We start from the raw sequence: 26,207 nt of genomic DNA on the forward strand, positions 1-26,207 counted from the left end.
TGGCGAGATGTTCTCGATTCCCGGAAGGTCAAGAAGCCCTGGCGAATTTGTGGAAAAAGAGGGATTTTTGGGATTGGTGAGGCTTGTTGATTATTTGCATAGTTGTTCATATTTAGTAGAGTTTAGTACGATGGATTAATAGGCTCCCATTAGGTGAAGTGTTAACGAGGACCAAGTGTCGAGGTCAGCTCTGCGAACACTTCGTTTCCTGCGAAATAAGTGCGAGGGTGACGGTTGGAAAGACAGTGAGAGAGGGAGGGAGCAACGATAAAAAAAGAGAGCGAGGTGCCAGGCAGGGGGATGTTTTGCCTTTCTATGGGCGTTTCCACGGGTGAAATGATTTTCACAATGGGCCGCACTCGCGCACCGAACAACGAGAGAACCCTTTCCGATGGGCGAAAGTGGACGTCTCAGCGTGATGTTACGCCGTTACACTGTTCTCCAGAAAACGGTCGACTAGCGTTACAACGACCTTGTAGTTTGTAGCTCGCTGTTTAGCAACTTGCGAGCGTGTATATGTGAGGCGCTTTTGTATCGGAAAGCTCTCCTCTGCCGAGCCGGCGAGCTGGTTACAAAAGCAACGCACAATGCAGCTACCGACCCAATAAGTGTCGCCCCATTGTTGCGACGCGCGAATCCAAGGACTCGTCCTCCAGCGAGAAAGTTCGCAGCCGGATCTCGTTAACGGCTGCTACCAATGATCCGCGCGATGGGCACGAACTTCATCAAAGATTCTCGAAACGGGACATTCAAAACATTTCTAAGATGATTCAGTGTAGGGTAAAGTGCCGAAATATGGTATAGTCCCCTATTATGGCACTAGCTTATATTTTGTAAAGGAGAAGTGGCACTCTAGTGAGAAAATCCTCAAACAATAGTTTACCATGTTTACTGAACAGTGTGCAGTGCAATCGCACCATTCTATAGATTTTAGTAACGATTCTCCGCCAGTTGTGTCTCCACGTGTTGAATATTTTTGTGGTTAGATTTTCGATTCTATCTTTTTCGAGGAAGGTAAGTGATTTTGAAATGTTTGAACATATCTGTAGTTTCAGTTTATTTATATTAATGTTTGCCAACTGTTGGTTTGAACTGAAATTCATTTTCTCTTTGTCAGTAGCTAGTAGTATCAGTCCACGTGGAGTTCATATTAGGGACTCAAGGTGTACCATATTGAGAACCCCTTTCGCTGGAACCTGCAAATGACACACCCAAAAAAAAAGTTATTTTTCTCAAGCTGTATTAATTTCTGAACAAACTTGACCCCAGAATCTTATAGAGAGGAAATGCATCTACAACTGGTATATTTTTTGGTCGAAAAAGAGCATTCTAATATAATCAAAAAATGACATCAACAAAAAGTGGTTCATATTTGAGCACTTTACCCTAATACTCTAATTAATGCATTTCCTGTGTTTCGTGAAATCTCCAAGTCCAAGCGAAGTCATGCGAGCGCGACAGCGGCCATCAGCGTGCAGGTACACCTGTCGATCTGTATCGGCTTCGCGAACAGTGCATTTAAATGAACCGGTACCTGGTCCGTAACCTGACAAGAAAGAAAAGTCTCTGATTTCGCCGCGGTGGCATAATGGTCAGCCGATTCGCCGGCGACCACGATGCTCGAGGAAGAGGGATAGAGGGGAACAGGTCCCGTGGACAGGTAGTGCGACGACCTGCGGACGTATTTAAAATAAAGCCGCGCGTCAGCCGTAAAACCGCACGCGGCCCGCCGAGTGACACGCATCGCGGTGGATTAAGTCGCGTCCGTTTCACGCTCGCTTCTTCCTCCCCCTTTTTCCTTTCTTTTCTGTCTCGTTTCCCTTCGGTTCTCTTGTCTTCGCCTCGGTTTTTTTCCCTTCTCCCCTCCCCCTTGAAGAGCGCAACAGCGGTTGCATCCGATCCGCTTGCAGTGGCACTCGTTCTATCGCTTCGGCCGGACCTGAAAACCGCACGGGTTTTGTACGTCATCGGTCCCTCGCGTCCGGGAATTTACGATCCTGTCGAGAACCACGCCGCCGCCGCCGCGCTGCGCCGAGAGAATGATGGAGCCGTTGAAAAGGTGGGAGGCCAGGACTCTGGAGAGACTGTCCCTGCGAAAGCTCAAGCGGAAGCTATCGCGATGGTACGTACCCGAGTCCTTCGTTCTACCACGCACCTGTTCCGAGCTGTTGATTCTGTTTTAATGGCTGGTGTCACCCCTTAAAAGCTAATGGGCAGTGTGTTTACCTAGGGGTCGGGGTTCAGCAGTTTGATTGTTGATTGGCGATGTTGATTTGTCCGATGCGGAATTTAATACTGGTAAAACGGGGTAAAAACCTTTTTTCTGTTTTTAGTCTGTGAAAATGGAAATGGGGTGGCTTTCTAACTGCCTCGCGATTGGTAGCGCCACAAGGTGGTGGTGATGAGAAACGTTACTATTATTTTCGATTTGTTACTGTACCAAATCTGTCATCTTCTAAGCGAAATTGCCCCCCTCCTCTGTAATACGATTACAACATTAATCATAATTCCCGAAGCAGTACCGATGGCGTTTTCGGCGCGTAATTATGCCTGATATATCCACATTGCTGTACATAGTCGACTCGAACGCCCATAATCCGGCACAATGGGTCTGAAGGGGTTAATTCCCTTTGACGAGCCTCGATTCCGTCGGCGACAGACGGTCTGCATATCAATAATCACTCAAGTCCCGTGCGCCGGTCCTTGATTAATTGATTTGTTACACGGGACGGAGTGATGCATCGCTGTCTAAGTGTCGCGGCCAATTATTGGCCAGGGTGTTCCCGATGCGCTGCAGAAGTAATTCGATTCTATCCCGTCGGACGCTCGTTCTCGCTGGGCATCAGACGTTAACGATTCGAAGCGAGTCAATGAACCATCGCGTCGGTCGGCCACTATCTCCCCCTTGTCCCGTTTCGAAGATAAAACCTCGAGACCCGGCGATGCAAGGTCTGAGGTCATCCGGCTGCGAAACAAGAACACTCAGACACCGTGTCAGTCGATTATAACGTCATCGAGGATCGACCGCATAGGCTCGATTAACACCGATCGATAATGCGACAGCACACAGCAAATCCCTTTCCAAAATCCAACGCGTTTGGCGCGAACTGGCAAATGTGCTCAAATATTTGCTTTGTACTCGATAAAGATGGTTCTGAGCAAAAATAGTTGAAATCTTCGCGGTTGTAATTAGTTTGATTGATAAAATAGAAGTCTTTGAACATGTATAGTGAAAGAAATAGAGTTACAATGGGACTACGACATTTCACGAACTTTTAAATCCGAAGTTTCACATCAAGTACATTTTTTAATTCCCTTTTCGTTCGCTAAGGCCAGTACCATGGAAAATCAAGGAAAAAGACCAATGTAACATTAAACTGGAGATTATCAAAAGTTATCAAATGAACTCCAGTCGAGCGATTCGAACAAAGTCGTACTGAACCAGCAAGAGCATTTTTTCGACGTAATGATCGTGCTGTTTGCAACGATCTGTTCAGAAGCTAAACAGAATTTTTGACTGTTGCAGTAATTGATCGGGAGAAATTTTTGAAACAAAATCGCATCGGTGTAATCGAAGCGATCGGAGCCCGTCGAACGCGAAACGAAGCTCGGTCGGGCGGAATCGTCATGATCGTAAAGCGGTTTTTACGAGCGGGTTAAGCCGTTAATCCGAACGTAACAGGTACTAGCTGTTAACCCGAATCCGCTTTCGTGAAGCCGTCTTAAACCCCGAGCCATCCCCGCAGCCCTGTTTTCGCGAGGATGCTCATTCGCTCGTAAGATCTCGAGTGCGCCTCGCTACGCATTTAACGCGCTTCGCTCCCGCTTCTTTTCCGGCGCGGCGGTCGGTTTCTCTCTGATGCGAACATCTCCCGCGGATCTGCTCAGTGGCTTGAAGAGGCCGCGATTCATCCGCGATGACACTCGAATGACCCTACACTGCCGGCTCTCAGTTCTTACGGAGCCAGGCTAACCGGAGCGCCGTTTACGCGGCCGAGCTTTCAATCACGATGACCCTTTTCTTCGATGTTTTGTATACACTGTTCGCAGTAACCCTTCCGGTACATCGCTGCTGTCAGAAGGCTGCCACTGTTGTCTTTCATTGAGTTGCGATGCTGTCGACGCTGCTCAATCAAACGTTGTTCGGCTGGACAATGTAGGGGAGGATGATTGAGGCTTATCTAATTTATAAAACATTATATGTGTACATATGTATACAGAACAGTTACTCGTACGTAGATCAGTCTACCAAATTGTTAATATTTTTCTGGAAAGGAATTCATAAATATCAATTATTCCTGCAGCCATTATGTGAACCGTTATTTTTGAAAGTGGAGCAAGTCCATTTTTTTCATATATCGTGATATTTAAGGGTTAGCGTTTGAATGAATTTAAAAATATGGGCGAAGGTTAATCAATTCGGGTGATGTTTTTAACACTATAATTCTGTTAAACTTTAAAATGCAATAATGATTATTACAATTGTTGAAAAAAATAAACGATTTTTTAGCTCCAAATGGACTTACTCCACTTTCAAAAATAACGGCTCATATAATACCTCCTTAAATATTTTGAGAACAAGCTTGATTCTTTCATACACATGTTGAAAAAAGTTTATTAAAATAAATATATTCGATATAAGGGATCAACGAACCCTTCAATTTTGGAATGCATGAAAAATCTCAGTTTCAAAGTTCAGGTTAGTTAAAGTACCATCTCCATGCGCATTGAAATCCGCGTTTCCGCTCGTTCGCGCGCGTTTTCCGGTGAAGAGAGGGTTCGAGGGCTCGAGTATTCCGCGTTCCTCGGCCGGAATGGTATTAATTACGATGGAAAATCGTGCGGCAAGAGGTGGAAACTGAACCGAGACGTGTTAAAATATTAAACGCTTACACACGTTACACGGGCTGGCGGAATTCTTTCGGTGTCGCGTTTCACACCTGCCCGAGCGAATATAAAGACACGGAGAATTAGATGATCCCGCGTTATCCGATCGGCGTCGTCGTCATGCTATTCCTTCGTCCTTGGTCCGAAGAACATTCCACGGAAACGGAAAGTTCCATCTGGAGAAGAGAAAACTTTCCTCTTCGGAAAGTTCTGGCGCTCTCTCTTCCGGTTACGTCGCCGCCAATCTGAGTTCTGTCGCGTTTTGTCCACCCTGGTGCGTCCGGTGGTCTGAAAATCGTTAAACCGGAAGTAGGCGTGTTCTTTCAGTCTGTACGAATCTCAAAAATTGTTTTTCCTAGAGATCTTTAATGCTGCACTACATATTTATATTTATTTTCACTCTTACATATATGGTAAATGGTTCCAAAACTGGTTCTAGATTTTGTTTCAAATCAAATGGTTCCAAAAATGTCTCTATTCATATAAATAGTCCGAGAAATTGTTCTGAAGTTTCGGTCAGATAAAATCGCACCACTTAAACTGTTAAAAGCATGTTTAGTAAACGCGAATTATTGTATATCTCTACTTCCTGCAGACTTTACAGTTCAGTTATTTTTTGATTAAATGGAGGGACTTAAAGTTGCCAAGGGAATTTTCGTAACATTGTTTCCGGGTGTCCATGTCCGTGATATTTTTCAGGAAAAGCATACTGTGCAGAATCCCTTTTACCAGCTTTTACCCGAATATCCGTCTGCGCGCCGCCAGTGAATCTTTCATTCCATATCGATCGAGCCTGCATGTCCGTCTTCCGCGTGATTCTCGCCTGAACCCGGCGCTGACGTTTTAATCCGCCGATACTCCCGTCCCACTGTCAACGAAAATTAAGAGGGACATCGGAACGCTGGAACGATGGGGGAAACGTTTTATGGCCACCGACGATTTTAATTAACCCGCTTCAGTCACCGATAAACGTGTCTCTCATTCCTCACGCAAAGTGTCTTCGATCTTGCTATATTTACACGGGCAGCGCGCACTCTCGCACACGTGTTCAGATAAAACCCTTATTCCCCTCACTTATGCTCCTCTTGACGGCTAAAAACCCGACTTGTTATCTAAAAATTTTATCCTGCACTCTTTTTTAATCATTACTCGAAGCATTTTCTGTCTTTTAATAAACTTGTACCAGACTGACCGAAATATTTGCTTTGTATGTACTTGATAAAAATGGTTCTGAGCAAAAATAGATGAAATTGTCACGATTGTAATTAGCTTGGTTGATTAAGTAGAAGTCTTTGAACATGTATAGTGAAAGAAATAGAGTTGCAGTACGATCTTTCACGAATTCTTATATATTTAAAATCCGATGATTCGCATCAAGTACCACAGAAAATCAATGAAAACGACCAATGCAACATTAAACTGGAGATCATCAAAAGTTATCGAATGAATTCCAGCCGAGCAATTCGAGCAAAGTTGTACTGAACCAGCAGGAGCGTTTATCGACGTTTATCGGTGATCACGCTGTTTGCATCGATTAGCTCTCAAAGAAGTGAACATACTTGAAGATTCGTAGTCCATGACCATTCGGGTCCGCATTCCAGTAGTATACTAACTCTGTGGCCTCGGTATCTCGCAAAAAGATGGCGGAGAGGCTCGAGGACTATCCGAGGAGCAGCTTGACAATTACGCGCGCGCGATCTCGTAATTTCCTGGACGATGAGAGAGGTTAACATTCTTCTCGTTTTTCTATTTCAGCCAGGATCTGATGACGGTATGCCGAGAACTGAACCTGGAGAACTCGGTGGAGGAGTTGATGAGGGAATTAGGGGCAGACGAGCACGGTCGCATTTCCTATCAAGAGTTCCTCAGGCGCCGTTTGGCTCTGCGACCGGAAATCGAGGCCCTCAGGTCTGGCAGGCATCGAACTAGCTCGCATCACACACACACGCCCGAATATCTGCCTACCAGCAGCGATAACAGCCTCGGTAAGTCCATCTGATTGGTCAATTTCACTGTCGAAACGAACTGCGACCCGCGAAAATTAGAGTGGCTGTGCTAACTCGATGATCGCTTTCGTTGACCCATTAGGTTGCTCTACAATTGATGTTCTTTGTTAGAAGTGGACAAACATCTTCCTCTTTATTCAATATTGTTGCTGGTTATTCTTTATATTACTTCTCAAATTAAAATATTTTGAGGCAACGAGAAACAAAGAGTTTTTGCAGCAGCTCTAGTCGAGGAAAGGTGTAGAAGGCACAGATTCGTGAGTCTAAGGGTTAACGAAAGTGTAACTGAATTTATCGATCAAACATCCCCTAACCATGTCCATTATCACCGATAACTTTCGGCGTTCACGGTATATAAGTACGTTATTCTCCATGTGCTTAGGTACCGTATCGGGCCGGCATGAAAGTTGGGAGTTCGACAGCGGAGCACGGGACCTTTCCCCGGAACCTCACACCCTTCAGAAGCTAGTGGAAGCCGCGGCAGGCGGGACCGGAAATATGCTAGACTTGGCGAACAAGGTGAGCCATGAACTGTCAAAACTTGATAAACTCTTCTATTCTTGTACGATCGGTCGTAGACTATCCTGATACGCGACCCCGGCTAGACCAGGGCGAGATCAAATTCCATAAAAGTGTCATACTAAAGCAAATTCTACAACACGACTTCTTTATAGTCCTGCATAATTCATGTCAGGTAGGTTCAAAATAAATGATTTCAACCAGAGACTGCTAACTAGTGAGACTTTGGGCTCTCTACTCCTACTTGGCCACTCCTACTTAAAGCATTCTACTTATCATATACAATTTCCTATATTTGGAAGAAACAACGTCCTAATGTATGGATACTCCATCTTTATTATTACATCAAATACACACACGAACTGTCCAGTAAGCCATAGCCCCAGCACCTTCAAAGTCAAGAGCAACAAAGCCACGCCCCCAGGGCGCCCTAGAAGACTATGAGCCCAGACAAACTCTTCCATTCCTCTCAAGCTCATAAACTCGAGAATTCCTTTCTTCTCTGGCAAGATTCACCCTAAGAAATTGCCCCAGAGGGCAGTCCACATCTTTTATCATCCACCCATGGTCAAAAGCGCATTCACTTGTCCAAGGACAACCACGGAAATACCCGAACCCGAGAGAAAATCTTGACAAAATAAATCATACTAAGTAGGAGCCGGCGGGTCTCCGTTGTTCCTCGTTCCTTCAGGATAAGTCTTGAATATCGCGACTCGTTAAAACCGTCCCAGTTTCGTGGGATCGATAACGTCGACGCCATCGCGGTGCCGTTTGTCCGAGCAGCATTTCTCCGCCCCCGCGTTGCGTTTCGCAACGTGGAAGCGTGAAAAGATTCGCAGACGCGTTGTTTTATCTTGTCCGCGAATATCACCGGTTCTTCTCGGGGGCTTTGAATCGGATTCGTACGCGAGCAGCAGAAACATTCTACAGGAGCGTATTCGAGCGGACAGGAAAGGATTCCCGGAACAAGCCGGAGCCCGAGCGAAAAGGGAAATAAAAGTCGACCGAATTCCAAGCCGAGGAATTATCGCGGGAACGAGAGGAGGACGAACGGAGGAGGGGGGACGGGGACGAGGAGAATGGCACAGGGCATTTACTGCCTATAAATAACCGTTATTACGCAGTGCATTACCGCACCGAAAAACCGGGGAGGAGCAAACGTTCGGCTAACTGCGCCGGGATCGGCGCGAGCTTGCGAGCAGAGTGCTCGCAGAGTGCGGTAGTTTGTACTTTTTGCGAAGTTGATGGTCGCGTTTTGTTCTTATCGGGGTTTCCCGTTTGGTTCGGGTCGTAGCTGCGTTCGATTTTGGACACTGTGCTTGCTAGTTGATCTTAAATCTTCGTCTGCAATATCTGGATCATTTATGGGAGTTTATCAGACCACACAAAGTACTTTAACACTGGATACTCAAGTAGTATTCGAGTAGTTTCAGACGTTCGCTATTAGAATACCACGGAAGCGCTTTCAACGTTAAGTACAAGTATATGAAGGGGAAAGGGGCGGATTTCTATTAAGATACCAATCAGATCCTAATTCATTCGCCCATCCTAACTAGCCGCCGTCGAACAGAATTCACTTACAGAAAGGAGCATAAGAGAATCCAGCGATAGGGCTTCTAGAGAGACACGAGCAATCAGACCCTCATTTCTCTACTTAACCAACTTGTCATCTCAACTACACTACTCGCCAGCGACTGACACAGAGGCAAGAGAAGCGAGTAGGCGTCTCTAGCCACGTAGCCACCCGATGCGTCGTCATTCATAGTATAAAATTGCACTAACGACCAGCAGAGGCTAACACGCACTCGCTCGCGATTCCCTAACGACCAGGCTGGCTTTTCGAAGCTTACCTCAACTGGACACTCGTGTCACAGAACTCTCCGGGATCCTGCTGCTTTTCCTGGACACTCTCGGGCTTAGCTCTCGAGCGCAGTCAGCCCCGGATTACTTTGTCCCGAGTGGTGCGTGTCGTAAACTCGTTTCTACCGTCTCTCCTTCGCGAACATTGTGGCAAGCTTCACTCCCCGCTTCTCTCTGCTCGCGCTTTAAATACTGGTTGCGCGGATCTCCCGTCGTCTGCCTGTCACAGGGAGCGAACGCGATATGCACCACGGTATACATAACGCTCTCTGTACGAAAAGAAAGAAAAAGAAAAGTGTTTCAGTGTTGCGCGGATCCGCCTCCGCGATACGAACGATTCTGGAATGCTGGAGAAGGGCGGAGACTTACGCCAAAAAATGAGTGGCGAGTCTCTCGGAGTCATTCTGCAGTCGAAATTTTCATTTTTCGTCTTCCTCGAGTCTTCCTCCATCCTTCAATCTTTTCCTCCAATTTTTAATTTCTCCTCCAATCTTTTAAACTACATCTACTCATTTTGACCGTAAGTGCATAAAATCCTTAGTCAAAATATGTAAAATGCAAAACAGTGAACATATTAGGAACCTTTTGCAGTCACAATTTTCGCAAGGAACTGATCTCTAGTGGCTTCACCCACGAAACCAGAAATTCCACCGGCAGTTGCGGATTACCTTTGCTTCCCCGCTGTGTGTTATCTCCTCGCGTCGCGAATTTGCATGATTAGGCTCGCAAGACACGGCTTCGCGAGCCCGATAGCCACCCGCCTGGTTTCCTCGGGAACGGGACCGGCAGCGCGCGATTTTCCGTCGAGTTTTCGCGAGTGCTAGCAGCGCAGCGCGCGCCAGGCCTGACGGGAACGATCCACGCGGACGTTAACCTACCGACCAGCGGCCAGAATTTCCATGGAAATGGGACGCGGCGGCGTTGCGTTGGTTGCCGACACGCAGCCGGCAAACGAACCTAACGCTCTCTCGTTAATCCTCCGAGCGCATGTTGATATCGCGCGAAAACAAACGCAAACGAAGTCGCGCCGGAAATTAATTCTCTTATCGAGCCCCGCGGATCTGTTGAAAGACGGCCAGCTACGTTAACAGTCGCTTGTTTCGCATTTTGAACGATGGTTATTATAATGCGCTGCGGAATGAATCAATTTTATCGATAGCCTCTCATAAAAACGTTTTTCTAGGTAACAGTATGTAAAATGAAGAAATTTAAGTGAGGGTCGTTAAGAAATATTCATCATGTTGGATACAGTAGCCAATGATGTGAGACGGGCTGATTATTGAGTGACACGTTCCAGAATGTATACTCGTTCAATGTTTTATAAAATGGTGGACTTTATTTTCTTAGAGGCTGCGTGGTTTTGCTTGAAAGAAGATCTATAGAGATTTCTAAAAAACGGGTTGATGTCACTAAAAGTCGGACACGAGGTTCCGCAATCATCCCCTAAATCAACTCGACTTGTGACACGGATTCGAACTCGGTACGCCGAACCTCCAACGAAAACAGCTCGCACCGACCTTGATTTCGGATATGCAGTTTCCTTAGCGCACAGAGAGCTCCGCAGTTGAAACTTCCGGCGAATTACGAAATGCACTTTGCCGTCGCGACGCTAACAAACGACTTTCGAGGAGCCCGGCGCGGCGCGGCGTGGCGCGCGCTTCCATCGAGCTTTAACTCCCGACCAAAATCTCCGAGCACTTACGTCAGCTCGCGTGATCCACAAGCGAGTTTGCGAGAACGACGTGGAAACCTTGTCCTCTCCCTCAATCCCTCGGATCGATTCTCTCTCCGGACCATCCTTCGAGGACATCCTGCGAGGCATACTGCGAGGCATCCTGCTGGCGCATCCTGCGGCGCGTGACAAGAACGTTCGCGTGCCTTCCGGCTCACCTGCCGCGATTTTCTTCGCCGCATCGGGAACCCTTTCGGCTGACCTACTTCCGGTCCCGTATTTCACTAGGTCCTCTCTTCCAGATTCTCCTCGGGGAAACCTTTCGGGGCCGGTACGTGACCTGAAGCTGCGATCGGGCGATTGATAAATTGCTAACCTCCATTTTTAGGTGTCGAAATTGGATTCAAACCCTCTGATTCGACACTCAATTTTCCCATCTGATTTTTCGCTAAGACATTTAATATTTGATGAGTAGACGGCGAAGTTTATACGTTTACGGAAAACATTCGTAGGTGAAACAAAATAATTAAGAGAAGGATTCAATTTTGATGTACAGGGTGTACAAAATGTAATGATCCAAATGTAAAGGTAAATCTACACCTCTGGATTGGTGGAACGTTTATACGAGAAACTTTTTATACGCCCTGTACGTCTCCTTTCTCGTAACTAATATAGATGATTTGATATGGATTAAAACAAGAAATAAAATCTACTGCAGTAAATGGAAAGTGCGTCGCGAAGTAGAACAGGACAACAAGAGCCAGACGAGGCGCAGAATATACAATGGGGAACAATACCATGAATTCAGAGGTGCAGCGAGTAAACGGGCGAGAACCGGAAAGTTAAAGTTTCGATGGCCCCGAAAAGGTGGAGGCTTGCATTCGGTGTTCGTTGATTAAACAGTAGTATCAAAAGTTACCGAGCGTAGCGAGCGAGAGAAAATTGTTTCCGGCTAAGGAGTGGATTACTTTTATTCGGCCGGGTTTAATCTCTCCGACGCTCGCGTCGGGGGGTAAACTGGAGCGGAAGCAGTCGGTAGTTGCTGTTCTCCTTGGAAAACTGAATCTAAGTTCCCTCAATTGGCCCCGGAGTTTAACGAAGCATCGGAAGCGGAGCGGACTCGCCGCGCCGGTCAATTTGAAATTCAACAAGCGCCGAGGCTCTCTATTCGGTCGGCTCACTAAATTTATACCGAGTGTTACATTCTGGTAACGATTGGGGAGGACGAACCCGTGGATAGAGCTATGGGAAAAGCGGCGGAGAGATCTGGGAGTTGTGGGGCCCGCCCATAAACTCGCGAAACAATCGTTTCGATCGGATAAGCGGATCGCGTGGTCTGGGCTAGGTTTCATACAATAAATTGATATTCAATGACACAGAAAATTTACACGTGTGTTAAGTCTTTCGCCGATGATATTTCTTTTGGTGGTCCGGAAAAGTTTCTTGTACGGATTCTAAACAGCCTAATCTCGATTCGAGACAACCATGGCAACTGACTAAAGCCGAGGACAGTTTCCTGGGAGGAGTTATCGATCGATGACCCGAATAGGGCTTTCATAAAAGTTATCAGCTCTCCCGGGGAACGATACCGCACACGATATAAGATTACACGCTCGATGCGCCATTGTTCCTCGCGAAATCCTTGCTCCGCGACTTGTGTATCGCGGCGGTCATCCGAGATAACGGGGCGCGGAGAGCGAACCATAATCGTGCGCTGCTTAATTCAATCTGTCGTATCTCTAATAAGCCGTGTTCGGTTTATCTCGAGTCACGCAGCGGGCCGCGTAACTGCGCTGCGCTACACGTGAGAAATGACAGTGATTCAGAGACCAAAGATTCGCGAAAGTACACTACTGTACAGAAGTATTGAAAGCATGCTCGGTTTTACGTATTTACATCTTTATTATTTGTTACTTCTTCGTTTCATACTTGCGTTATTCGATTTTTAATGTACTCTGTGAAAGTACTCTGAGAAAGAAGTCTGTCTGTTTATGGGATCCTCGTCTAAATTGTCACGAGAACAGGCCCACCTAAGATAAGCAGAATGACCACAATAATTCCAAAGACATCTTCTGCTATCATAACAGCAATGTATCACTTGAATCACACCATATGGACCACTCTGACCCTTATTTTATCGCAGTATGTATCCACCGTTCCATTTCCCACGACACGCGCGTACATATTTATTATTACGATTATGACTACAAGAAATTCGAGGGCGATGCTTTGTGACCAATCTAGAGGTCGGCGGTCTTGTAGGGCGTAATTGCCAATAAAAATCAGTCTCATTTGGCGGCGCGGACGTCCAATATCGCGCACAAGGTCTCGTCCTGTTGTCAGGGTGGTTGGTGGAGCTGCAAGGGTGGATCGTGGACGATGTTTTTCTAGGGCACAGCACGATCGTTACTTTCTATCGCGACGGTCGGCCGCCTGCCCGCCTTTCTTCCCCCGGATATTTACTTCCGGCGGCACTGTCTTCCAGGCCCGAGAATTTCATCCCCGTCGGCGTCTACGAGCTCGGGGGTGGATTCTTCGGGCGGCGAGCGCGACGCAATAAAGCCTAGAGGCATCCTTACACACGGTTCCATACACGCGAACGAACGTATACAGGCTCGTCTCAACACACCTTGCGCTCTCTCTTGCATCGCACAGTCTTTGAAACGTCTAGCAATTAACGGCTGTCTTATTTCTTTATTAACGCGAGCGGCGACCTCTTTATTGCTCGCGGAACAACTCAGCTTTGTACTGTCTATCTCTCGACCAGCAAACCAATCTTATAATTAGACTGCGGATCTTCATTGCAAAATAAAATTAACTTATTTCAATTTCTCCACTATTTTAAATTACGCCTACTCATTTTTGTCATAAACGCACAAAATCTGCAGTCTACTTACACCTATGTACACAGAGCGCATTTTTTTGACGTTCATGTAATCAAATTCTATTTTGCATAAAGATCCGCAGCCTGGCTACTACCATTATCTGCTGCCATACGTTTTCGTTTCGAAGACGTCTAGATATTTGGACGACGACTAAAACCGCCCTCGAACGACAGTCGTGGAATTCGAATGCTCCATTCTCTAGCTGGAGTCTAGAGGTTTTTGCACCGCAAGAAAACCTACTGCCGAGTCTCTCTCCCTCCCTCTCTCTCTCTCTCTGCTACCTCCGCAACGGAAGACGGCATCGTGTTAATTGAGAAATTAGCGAAGTTAATTAAGAAGCCACACCCGGCCTGCAGTCCCTCTAATTGCGCCGCCACAATCGCAGCTCGCCGACGTCCCCCGGTTTTCCGCGATTCCAGCGAGTCTACGCCTCCAGTTTCCTGATTCTGCGAGTCTTTTCCTTTTATTCGGATCATTTGACTTGCAAAGATGACGGCGATACGTGCGGGGATGTTAGAGATGTGGAGTGACAGTGTCTGGAGCAGCGATGTTCACTTCAATGCCATTGGTCCATATGAAAATAGCTCCAAGAGCCATGAGGCTACAAGTGATTGTTTCTGTAGAAAGCTTTCCTTACTCTAAAATCGCTCTGCATTGTCGCATGAACAACGTTTTCTGATTGGAAATTGCTTTCTGGAGGCAGGGCAATGCCCTACATGGTACCCCGTGCCCACGCCATGTTCGAAGCGCACAGTTAGAACATCAAAACGATTAAACCCGGTCGCCCCGCCTAAACGCACGACGAACAAATCGATTAACGAGCCGTTGGCTCGCCATTTCAACCGAGCCGTTCAGTTTCTCGAACAAGTTTCCGCGTCGCGTCGCTAATAACTTTCGTCTTCGGATAGTCAACGACCAGTTAACCAGCCGAATAGGTGCGTGTCCCGTTACGCTGGCTGCGGCCCAGTAGGAGGACAAATATTACAAGTCGACGGGCAGGTGTGGCCGCTAAAGGACAGTGCTCTGCTGCCGCGTCCTTTAGATCCCGCAATTTTTCTCTGGAACCTGTTCCGAGCTTGGAAAACACGTGGAAAGTGGAAATAAGAGCTCGTAAATAAACAGAACATTCCGTTTTGCGTGAAGCATGCACAAACATGAACATATGAACATATCCTTCGGAAGACTGCGGAGAAGTTAGCTGCCTCCGTCTGCTCTTATTTTTCATTATTGCGTTGAGACATTCAGTGGAAGACTTCGACGATGTACATAGATAAATTAAGTAATTGTAGATGTGCACTTGATATGTCCGTCGAAGAAAAATTAAATTTTTGTTGAATATCTGAATATAGAAACTTGAAATTTGATTAATGTCCATCGAATGCAGTGGGATTCGCGGCGAATTCCGCTCGGTTCTGAGCAATTATGTCAGGTGCGCTCGTGTTCCAGGTCGTTCGGCAGTAAACGGCGATCGGTCCGCGGCAGTTAATGGAATCGTTGGTACGCAATCGCGTCGCCCGTCCCTGTAATCGAACAGAGTCATTAGTCGGCAGTCAGGCCGGTGATTTTCACACTTCCTGGCAATAAATAACGGCCGGCCAATGACGGCGCGCGAGGTACGCGCGCAATAAACGCTCGCGACTTTGTATCGATAAGGAGGAGGTCTGCTAAAGGTCCTTCGCCGTTCATAAATCGTCCGTGGCTGCGAATCGTAAAGTCGTATAAAGCGTATAAATCAGCGGCCGCTCGCATAATAAACCGTAGCGCGCGGATGCTCTTCTCGCACTCTCGACCGGGTGCAACGCGTACAACGGAGCGGGTAGAAACGGTTGGATGTACCGCGGATGTACAACCGTAAATACACCCGGCACGTTTGGACACCGGGAGCACGACGATAAACCGACCGGTGTTATGGTACTCGCAATTAAAACTTGCCGGGCCCATACCGGAATACGTCCTCCGCGTTAGGGCATCGGGATTGACTTCGCCACCCGGAATCATGATACCAGGGAACAGAGAGACACTTACGTGGGACGTAATATCCCGCGCCGCAATCGCGCGGATAGAGTGCAACTGGCGATGAAACCTTAGCTGACGACTTCAACGGATGCCACGGGAATATTTTGCCCGGGAGACACGCAGTTTTAAGATGATGCGTGTGGGCGAACGATATTTCCGGGCGGGGTCTGTTGCTGATTGGAAACGCATGCACTACAGCTTTCGTTTCAGCCGTCGCACAGCGAGGTATTTGGCTGCTCTTAAACTTAACGGACTCAAAATTTGTGCCTTTCTCCTATAAATTATGATGTATTTGGTATGTAACCGAGTAGATTTGTACTTGGGGCGGCTTCAGATCGAAGTTTCGATCCTGTAGGATCACTGGTTCAGAAGCTGTGCTTGCTTAAAGTTGAGCAATCTGCAGTGTTTTTGACAGGTAAGGGCGCCGCCATATTGGTTTGTAGTGACGGTCGCGCGCCGCTTACCGAGTTCGTTGTGATTAGGTCGGAGGGAGGGGGCAAGGATCGGCGGTTCTGCTCGGTAAACGGCTCGCGGTCGTCACTACAAACCAATATGGCGGCGCCCTTACCTGTCAAAAAGACTGCAGATTGCTTAACTGTAAGGAAGCATATCTCCATGCAAGCATATCGATCTGCAGCCGCCGTGTACAAATCTACTGGATTGCATTCCAAATATATCATAATTTATAGGAGAAAGGCACAAATCATGAGTCCGGTAAAGTAAAGTGTACCCAGGTATTTGACCCGAAAAGTCGGAGAAAAGTCGATTCCAAAATTTTGCGTAAGTTGTACAATTTTTGTTGTCCTACGTAGTTAATGGTCTGGAGAATAAGGTGTCGATATATTTGGATTCTACTATGTGGTATCGAATTCTTCTGCAAATCGAAATAGATCTATCACAAAGTGAGCTCCTCTACCCTCAAAAATTCCTACGGGAACACATTCTAAAATCAACTCGAATCCTCTCCTAATAGAGTCATTTTTGTCTACGTCAACGGTGGGGTTTTATATGAAATTACCATATAGACTAGTGCAGTACAACTTGTCCAGTATTCAATAAAAGAGTTTGCTCTGTAACACATTTGGCAAACAGGTTCGATTCTTCGCAATATTTGTCACCAACACACGCTAACCGATGTTCAATCGTATTTCGCCGCAGGGATACAGGGGTTAATATAGCGTGCGGTCGTCTGCTCTGCGGATCTTTCCGGAACCGTGGACACAACTTTCTGCGAAACTTTCGTCATTTGTCTCGGGGTAGTCGTACAAAGTTGGTCTTTCTCCGCTGAGAAAAATTGAAGTTGACCTGCAGAACTCCACTCACACCTTCAGAGTTTATTGTTGCGTAGTAACGGTGCAACTATTCAACAGGCGTTGACCACTAACACTCACTTAAGAGTTCCTAAATATATCTAAATCTCCAAGAAAATCTCTTGTAAAAAAGGTCTATATAATACCGTCTAATTATTTTTCGGGTTGTAAATTACCTCTTTCTGAAATTACTGACAGTCAGGGGGTGGTTTGAGGAACTCGATATTAACAAAACTTCAAAGGGTCTCGTGGGGTTGTAACTTCCTCAACCATACCAACACAATATCTCAATGTCCAAGAAATACAAAAACAATCTCAAAACTCAATTCTCACGACTAAAGCCACTTATAAGACGACGAAGACGCTCTGAGAAAGTTAGTTTGGGCACACGAGTGAATCGAGGGACTCTAAACGAGTTAGCAAAACTGTGAAAGGGTTTCAAGGAGTTGCAACTTCCTCAACCACCCTAACTCAACATCTCAATGTCCAAAAAATACAAGACAAACCTAAAAGACACAATTTCCACGATCAAACCTTTTCAGAAGACGATGAAGACAGTCTAAGAATTAGTAAAACTTTCTAAATTTATCCGCCTAAAATTTAAACTTTCAATTGAAAAAGGGCTGCATAACATATTCAGAACTATGTTCCCATGATCAGAATCTTTCAGAAGCCAATGAAGACGTCCAAGGGCCGGCGTTAGGGTACAAGGGTGACTCGAGGGAGATGCACCAGCCCGATATCCGGTTTTTTCGCACGCGGGGTAGTTCCGTGTTGCACACGCCACCACGAGCAACCGTATTACTTTTATCAGCTGCGATAGCCGCGACTGGTCGCGTACCGGCGACCAACGTTACACGGTTGTGCAAGCGTGTAGAGTGTGAACAAGACAGAGAGAGAGGAGTGAAGAGACGAAGAGAGAGAGAAAGAGAGAGAGTGAGAGGGTGGGATCGGAGCTAGGTTTCGGTGCAACGAGCCGCGAGATCGGCGTCGCTCGGCGACCCTCGGTCGGCCTCGGGCTCTGCTACGCGAAATGCGGCAGGGGTGTGGGAGAATCGGTGGTTCAGTCCGTCAGCGAGCGTTTCGCCCATCGTAGCGGCCGGTCGTCGCTCCGATCGACCGATCTCGTGCGCCGAAACGTCGATCGAGATTAATCGCGCGTGTCCCTCGGACCCCTGTGACACTGTGGACACTGGTGAACACTGGTGAAGTGTTTCTTCATTAATCCGTCCGGTGGTTTCGTCGATTTCATCCAAAAGAGATCGGCAGACCGTGTTGCGATCGATATTGGAAATCGTTAAAAATCGGTAAAATTGAGGATCGAGATTGTGGTTTAGAGATGATGTTGAGAGATTGCTGTCATCGCTGGTCTATGATAGTTTATTTATAGTATTCTTAATAGTCGGTATTCGGGATAATTTTTGGTGATCGAGAAGATCGATCGAGGAGTTAGGTTGCTCCTGGTATTTACGATCGATTAGGTCGTGCACCACGCGAGAAGTCGTAAAATATCCCGAACCCTAGTTACATGTTAAGCAACGCCGCCGTATAACGAGAATGTTGGTCGAATCATTGGGACGCATACTGTGCGGGAAGTTGAACATACTTGCGTGTAATTAATTCAGCACGATTGCGATAAAGTAAGAATTAGTCGCTTCGGATTGTTCAGATTCTTAGCGCTAAACTTGGCCTGATCTTGGTCGAACAAATTGATAACCTCGTTTCGCGGGCCATTAAGCCATCTTTAGGTTCTTGGCAAGCGCGAACCATTAAAACCATCTGAGAAGCAATTAGAACAAATTAATTATACCGCTTCGAAAGTTCTGCAAAATTCATAGACCATTCTAACTTTAACCCTGCTGAATTATATCCGTAATTAGCTTAGAGACGAATTGTTGTTTCGTGCAACTTCGCACACAAAAATATAGAATGATCTGCATTATTAATGTTCTCTATCTTTCACGAGTAAGAAGGTCTATGAAATAAAAACAAATGATTTATTTTTCTCGTCCTCTAAAAAATGGTTTGTACCACTTGTCCTAGATCCTAGTAGAAGATGACAGTACGCCCCTGGTCCAAAAACCTCACAGAACAAATGTAAGGGCTCAAAGGGCTGACGAAATTCGTAGAATCGTGCTAATCGATCCCAGCGCAATCGGATCACCGGGAACAAGGTATCATGGGTGCTACCCTTATTGTTAGTCATGTCAGAGTGCGCACAGTCATAGCTGCGTGTCTATCCAACCCTTTCCCACCCTATTCGTACCATAGATCGTTTATCACGAGTCCATCGCGATGCAGTTCAGCCGCGATCGATGTCGCGTGTCCCGCGGCACTATTTTTCGCGCTGGATCGCGAGGAGGATCTCGATGGCGGCTGGAATTGGCGCAGGTCCGCGTTTATGTAGGGCGCGGGGAAGACGACCGACCTCGTGAGGACAATCGATGCAAAAGCAATTACGTTTCCCAGGCCACACGTAAATCGCGCTGCGCCCGCGTTATCATCTCTCTCTCACTCTCCCGTCCTCGCGAAAGAGGATTCGCCACCACCCGGGAGGACCTCGCCTTTTTGCAAACGGCACCAAGGATACCGCGAGACCTTAGACGCAACCATAATGGGGCCAGGATCTCCGCTGATTGAGCCGTATCGATAACCCCGGGTCGCGATCCTCCTTTTTCTCTTCGGTAAGCTCGTTTCGCCCTCCGACGAACAGACACGCAATTTATCGGTATCATTGATTCTTCGAGGTAGACTTCTGGGTGGTTACGCGAACCTACGAGGAGATCTGAATACTTCTAGAGATAGGTCTTGACCGCCGACCAGCTCTCCTTGCCGTGAAATACAATAAGAAGGAAGAGATGAAAAGAAGGATGCAACTTGAGGGGATGCCCTTGGAAAATGAGGGGTATTCGACTATTTTTTTTACATAGAAAATTATGTTCCTTTAAAAAATGAATAGGGTAAAGGTACCAGTTACCATGCCCCATCCGGCTACCGGACACAAAACAAACTTTATAGAGAGAAACTAATAAATTATTTTCAAAAGTAAAATTGATGTTTCCGCTTCGTATATAAATCAAAAGTGTTACAATAATTGTTGTTTGAGATATAGAAAATATATCGTCACTAAATATCCGGTAACTGGTACCTTTACCGTATGTGCATTTTATAATGTGATGTTTAAATAGTGGCTGAACATCTTAAACTAGAACGAAGTGCCAGCCATTTTTCCAAAGCCATTTCCAGCAGCACACTTTGAAAAATAAAGTTAATTCATGCAATAAATAGTGGGCGTCTTAGATTGAGAAATTTAGTCTCTGTAATTAAATGTTAGTGTAACAGTCTTCGGTAATCATCAATTCCGATAATCGAGGTCTTACTGCACACTTAATCGAAACATTATAGCTCGTACTATCGTCGGCACATGCAATTTCGCGGGGCCTTAATCTGAGCAGTTAAAAGATAATTTCGATCGATCAGAGTTTTATGTGGGATCATTTAGTTCTTTTTACCGAGGCACGTGGACAGGCTCGATTTAATTAGGCGAAGCCGTTAACGGCGCACCGGACTAATGAAACCGGGTCGTTATTCACTGATCGCCGCGCCGGTGTGATCACCTTACCCGGTGACAATTTACATTAGCTAATGGGCCGCGTTTACAGGTCCCAGAACGGTGACGTATCAACTTCACGGGACCCACGACCCCGGTTGCGTAAAAAGAGGTGTCAGGCCATAGCGTTCTGTATGTTGAGAAGATGCCTTAAAACGGTCAAATCGTGCGCTAACGAGATCCAATCGCGAGAAATACTGGTTCGAATCGAGGAAACTGTGACTAGGCTCTTTATCTCGGCCTGTCGCCTTTCCACATCGATCGATTTCCGCAATAATGACGCTTCAATGCTGCGACGATTGCTCCCTTGCCACTGTCACGCTTTCCTTTGTCGCAGCTGGGTGGATCGTAAAGTCTGGGGACCGTTTTAGAGCGACACGTGGTGCTGTAGAAAGTCTCCTTTCTGTTCACTGAAAAACATTGTTGTATATAAAAATGTTTGAAACTTCAGAAATGTTCTAACAATTTTTTTAAGTCCACTTTATAATGTATTCAACAATTGTGGGTTTATTAGTCGACACAAGTTTATTAAACTTCCAATCTAAAGACAGGTATCTCTGAGAATAGTATGTTTCAATAATAGCCAACAAGAATTTAATGAAATTACAGGAAATTGTATGGAGATATGTAAATAATTTTTCGAAACAATACAATCGTTTCCCAATAAAATTTTCAATAAATGAATTCTGTAGGTACTCCCCAATTACAGTATTGAATTGCAATCAATATACAATGTAATCAATCTAATAAAACTGGTTTGCAATCGAATTTGTATCGAATCAATTCTGCATCCCTCAATTACAGTATCGAATAACAAACAGAACTAATTCTAAAATGGTCGAAGATTGTGTATGGATCGTGATGCAATTTTCTGTAACTTTATTAAACTTCTAAGAAATTGTGTAAACTCTTTCATGATTTTTATACTGTTTTGAATACGCCCTCAAACCATTTCGAAATAATTTTATAAAGAGAAAGTTTTTCAGTTTGATTATCTCGGATACGAAGAGTGTCGAGCGTAGAAATCTTCAGCCGCATTTTTGACCGAGTAGTCACGAGGTTCACGATTGTTGCAGCACCTCGTGTTTAATATTAATAAGCACCGTTCCTTTTAAGTTCCAGGATAATACATATTCGTCTCTCCTGGTGCTGAACTCTGTTCCATTACCTGCTAAAACTTTCATGCTGTCGCAGCACGAAACTCCTCTCTGACTTGTCATTAAGATATTACTTACGTTCCTTTACTGTTAACAGGATTTACAACGTCTCTATTAAGAATTCATGCATGCGACGACTATAGCACCGGATACTTTCTCATCTCTCCAACATAAATTTCCCACAACGTTCAAAACCATAAAGAAACAAGGCACAGAGGCCAACACATCATTCCCGTTTAAAAATCACTGGCCTGTAGAGCAGGCTAGCGCATCGGCACGCTTAGGCGCGCGCGCTATACTTCTTCCCATCCTTTCCACCTGTTTCTCCCCCGCAGGTTGTCGCTCCAAGTTTCCTGGCTCTCCTCCAAAAAGCTGCTCGACCATGGCAGCCGTGCTTCCCGGGAACAATACGATTCATTTAATTTCCATTAAACCGATGTCTCGCGCTCGCCGAGGTCCGCGACGCGGCTCCACCCCCGCGTCGTTCTGTCTGGCGAAAGGAACGCCGATACTACTAGCAGGCCACCGGGCCAAAAGCCTGAAAAACAGTGTCTTTAATCGCTTCGTTGGCTACCTTGCACGAATTCGTTTATCCCCGATTCATGTCCAAATTCCATTTTCAAACCGGTTCCGGGCTGATCGTGACGGGAATCCCGAAAAACGTCCAAAAACGCCGTACCTTCGATTCTAGCGGCACTATTGTGCTCCGTGAAGTTTCTTTAATTCAGTCTCTTCGATTGAATTGATTTAAGAGTGTAAGGGTATTGTGGAACCGTTCAGCGTACTTAATCGCGCCTCTATTTTCCAAACATAAATCCCGTCCGATCGATCTATAGATTACCTTCAACATGTTTTGTGTGTCTGTCAATAGTCAGTCGCAAACATCGCACAATGTTTACTGCGTGTTGCCGAGAGACACATCGCGGTCGCGAGCTGACCGAGCGTTGCACGCGTTCATATCTAATCCCCTGCATCGCTGAGCCTCCGTGTCCAACGGAAATCAGATAAACAGCTTTGATTTTAGCACGTTGACCACTGCTGAAGTGACTGAACTTGCTGGTTCAACCGGGTCGTTCCCTTTCGCGGCGAGTAACTCCTAATCGCTTGCTCAGAGACTTTTTTTTCACTAAAATTTTCATCCCAGAACACCTATTCAGTCAACTGATTCTTCCAAGCCCCTCAATTGAAAGCTCGCCAACCTTCGCCCCAGATTAGCCTGCTAGAAGGCCAAGCCTTTCAAAATCGAACGCCCATGGGTACAAATTAGGTCAGCTATCGTAAGGACCATTTCATCCTCCGCCACCCCAGCAAATTTTCCAATACTCCACGGTGTTAGAACATCCGGAAATTAGCTGGAAGCCGTGAGGAGGCTGTCAAAGCTTGAATTCCGATCGTTCGGTAAGATGGATCGGTAATCCTCGAACGTTATCCGGGATTCTCCGGTCAGAGGAGTAGCCGTTTAGCTGCAGTCTACGTTCCTTGCACCGGTTGTTTACTTTCCACTCGGCCTGGTATGGTTCTCGACAGTATAGTCCTGAATTATCCTTCCGCGGAACGGTCTCTCGAGCGTGGCGTTCGCGTTCGGCGTGTTCACGGTATCATTAGCGCGCGTGTACACGGTTAGGCTCGCGTGCACAGACCGCCGCCAGACGTTATCCTACTTGCCGGATTCTTTGTTTGCCGCCTTACATATTCATTCACGGTATTAGCGTAATCACCGTCGACGACGACGGCGGCGGCTACGGCTCTCATCGTTCATCGTGTTTTCCCCCTTTTCAATTTCCAGCGCGGGCGCGAGGTTTTCGTGTTCCGTTTCGTTCTGCCTCTCTTTCTCTCGCCTCGCGTTTCTTTGTCTCTTTCCAGCCGAGGAAAAATCACCGCATTCCCGAGCAACGATTTCAGGGATCGGTAACAAGTTTAACGAACTGCCGTTCCTCTCGCGAGACCCGTCCCTTCCGCGTTCCTGCCGTTCCGACGACTCTTCAACGCTCCCGAGAAAAACGCCACCCGTTTCCCTGGAATTAAGCGATCCGCCGCGAAACGACATTGCATCCCGACAAATGAGCTCCGCCCGAGACTCTACGCTTCGGCAAACGTTAACACGTTAACAACCGCTGATGAGCGGCAACGCGAGTTTTACATGGTCGCGCGCGATTTTTTAAGGGCCATGCTCAACATTACAGCTCTGCATTTCCTCGATGAAAGTAGATCGAGTAATACCGGTTCACGGAACAGTCGCCTCCCCAATCGTCACTGTCCGTTATATGTACTATACCTGTAGACATAATGTTACAATCTTGTCGGTTCACCGCATCGTAACTTGATCTCAAGGCGCCGGAGCAGTCTCGCTGCGTTGAGCCTCATCCTTGCGGGGCGTTTTTTGGCGAACGTTGATCGGTTGGTGTTAAATGATGCACCGTGGGAACTGGTGATTTCTGTTCTAGCTGATTCTTGCATCCGATGCCGATTCTTACTATTTCATGCCAGTATTACTGTATCTTGCGTTCCATTTAAAAAAGACTAAAAAGTAGAAAATAAAAAAATATATAAAAAACTTTTTAAAAACCACGCTTATATTAAAATGGACTAAAAAGGAGAAACTAATTTTTTTAGACATTAGTGACTATAAATAAGAGCGTGGAGCGCCCACGAAGATTACGTCAATATAGTTTAGCGCTCTACGGTTTTATTTATAATTACTAACGTCTAAAAGAATTATTTTCTCACTTTTTAGTGCATTTTTTTATATATATTTTTTCAATACTGTTTTGGCTAATATTCTCCCATTCGTCCAAAAAGCACTGTTATCGATCATTAATATTTTGGAATTGTCTGCCATTTTGGTACACGGCTCTAGCAAGATGTTCTCAACAATTTTCAATAATACCTGCCCTCAATATTGCACGTTTTTCACAGGCAGTTAAACTTTGTGGGCGGCCAGAACTCTTCTTGTCCCTGTAATTTTCAGGATTTTTTAACAAGTTCATAATTACTTTTCGGCTTCTATTTACAAATTTTGCTATTTGTGTAATTCAATATTGATCTTCCCTTAACTTCAATATCATATGTATTTCACGATCACTTAGTTTCTTTGCACGACCCATTCTTAATACTTTAGTATGTTCTTTTATGAAATAAGCACGAAAGAAGCTAGTACTCACTTTATCAATTGCGATTTGCAATAAATGTTTGCTGTTCAGTAACTTCTACACAACTGAGAAGCGTAAGTCTGCTACTTGTGCTATCATTTTGTCCCGTTGGCGGACCAGAATATTTACGTTTTCGTTCCCAGAATTCTGTTAGAGTAAATTTTATTGTCGATGATATCCAGTACATTATACATACTGGCATGACAGAAGATGTTAACATATTAAAATATTCATTTTCTTCAGTTTATTGTACTAAATTAGAAAAAAATAGACGATGTGCTATCTTTTTGTCCCGGAGTGTATTTATCCTGTTTACTTTCAAGCGCTTGGCAATTTCAAATAATATAAACCAGTCCGGCTGCACAACGGTTCACAACTTAGTAAAACCGCTAAACAGAGAAATAAATTCCAATTTGGTACTCATGCCTCGCAATTAATGCAAATAATTTATAATTTGCATAAATATATATCCGCAGTCTACTTATCATTCATCCACAAACGTTCCTCGCGAAATCCTTTAAAATATTCGCGAAGCCCTCTCGACCGCACGAGATTTTTTCCGTAAATCAACGGGCGGCGATTAACCCGTAAATTAATATCAGCCTGTCCTTCGGGGTTCGTCGAAGTCCCGGTAATGAAGGACGGACGTTGAACGGCGTTGCGAAGCGTGAAGGGGCGTGCACCGAGCGTTTTCGCCGCGGTATGAACAATGAAAATGAATAAAAAGGGGAGGAGAACGCGAAGAACGAAGAAAAAGAAACGCGTACAGTCGTAAACGCGGCGCTGAAGCAACGGGGATAAGAGGATCGTATCGACACGCCGCGAGCAACGGGGACGTCGAACGCGTTTCTGTACTCACCGGCGCGGACTTTATTGCCCAGGGATTGCCAGTCCGAATCCCGGCCCGCGCCGACAAAGTTAACACACGGATGAAAAGCCTCGGGGAGGGACAAAAATCGTCGTATTTTCGTTCTTCCGCGGGCAATGCGCGAAAGGGCGGGCAAATAATCGATGTGCGGTAATGCCTCGATAGATGTCCAAGACATGTGCACGATATATGTGAAAACCGTGATCTGTGGTACCTTGAATGATCTATAAAAGGAAGGAGTAACGTGATGAGATAGACGATGTTAATA

The 26,207-nt window shown here is 45.9% G+C and overlaps 1 protein-coding gene and 1 long non-coding RNA gene across 5 annotated transcripts in view; one reads left to right on the forward strand and one right to left on the reverse strand.

The window, feature by feature from the left end:
• Positions 1 to 26,207, forward strand: part of LOC143216634 (colorectal mutant cancer protein) — a 59,804-nt gene that overhangs the window by 9,894 nt on the left and 23,703 nt on the right. For 2 of the 3 annotated variants that reach the window (XM_076439896.1, XM_076439894.1), the window contains exons 2-3: positions 6,643 to 6,872; positions 7,276 to 7,412. In XM_076439896.1, coding sequence (XP_076296011.1) covers positions 6,643 to 6,872; positions 7,276 to 7,412 — 367 coding nt within the window. Of the gene's footprint in view, positions 1 to 1,985; positions 2,123 to 6,642; positions 6,873 to 7,275; positions 7,413 to 26,207 lie in introns of those variants that run through there. The other variant, XM_076439895.1, reaches the window with a different exon arrangement.
• LOC143216640 (uncharacterized) lies at positions 1,272 to 11,133 on the reverse strand. Of its 2 annotated transcripts, XR_013010595.1 has the most exons (3): positions 9,263 to 11,129; positions 5,627 to 5,755; positions 1,272 to 5,175 (listed from the first exon to the last, which is right to left on the reverse strand). It is a non-coding gene; the product is annotated as an uncharacterized LOC143216640 (long non-coding RNA). The 2 variants fall into 2 exon arrangements; XR_013010596.1 differs by having other exon boundaries at positions 5,627 to 11,133.

The sequence above is a fragment of the Lasioglossum baleicum genome, chromosome 15, assembly GCF_051020765.1.
Source record: "Lasioglossum baleicum chromosome 15, iyLasBale1, whole genome shotgun sequence".
NCBI lineage: Eukaryota > Metazoa > Arthropoda > Insecta > Hymenoptera > Halictidae > Lasioglossum > Lasioglossum baleicum.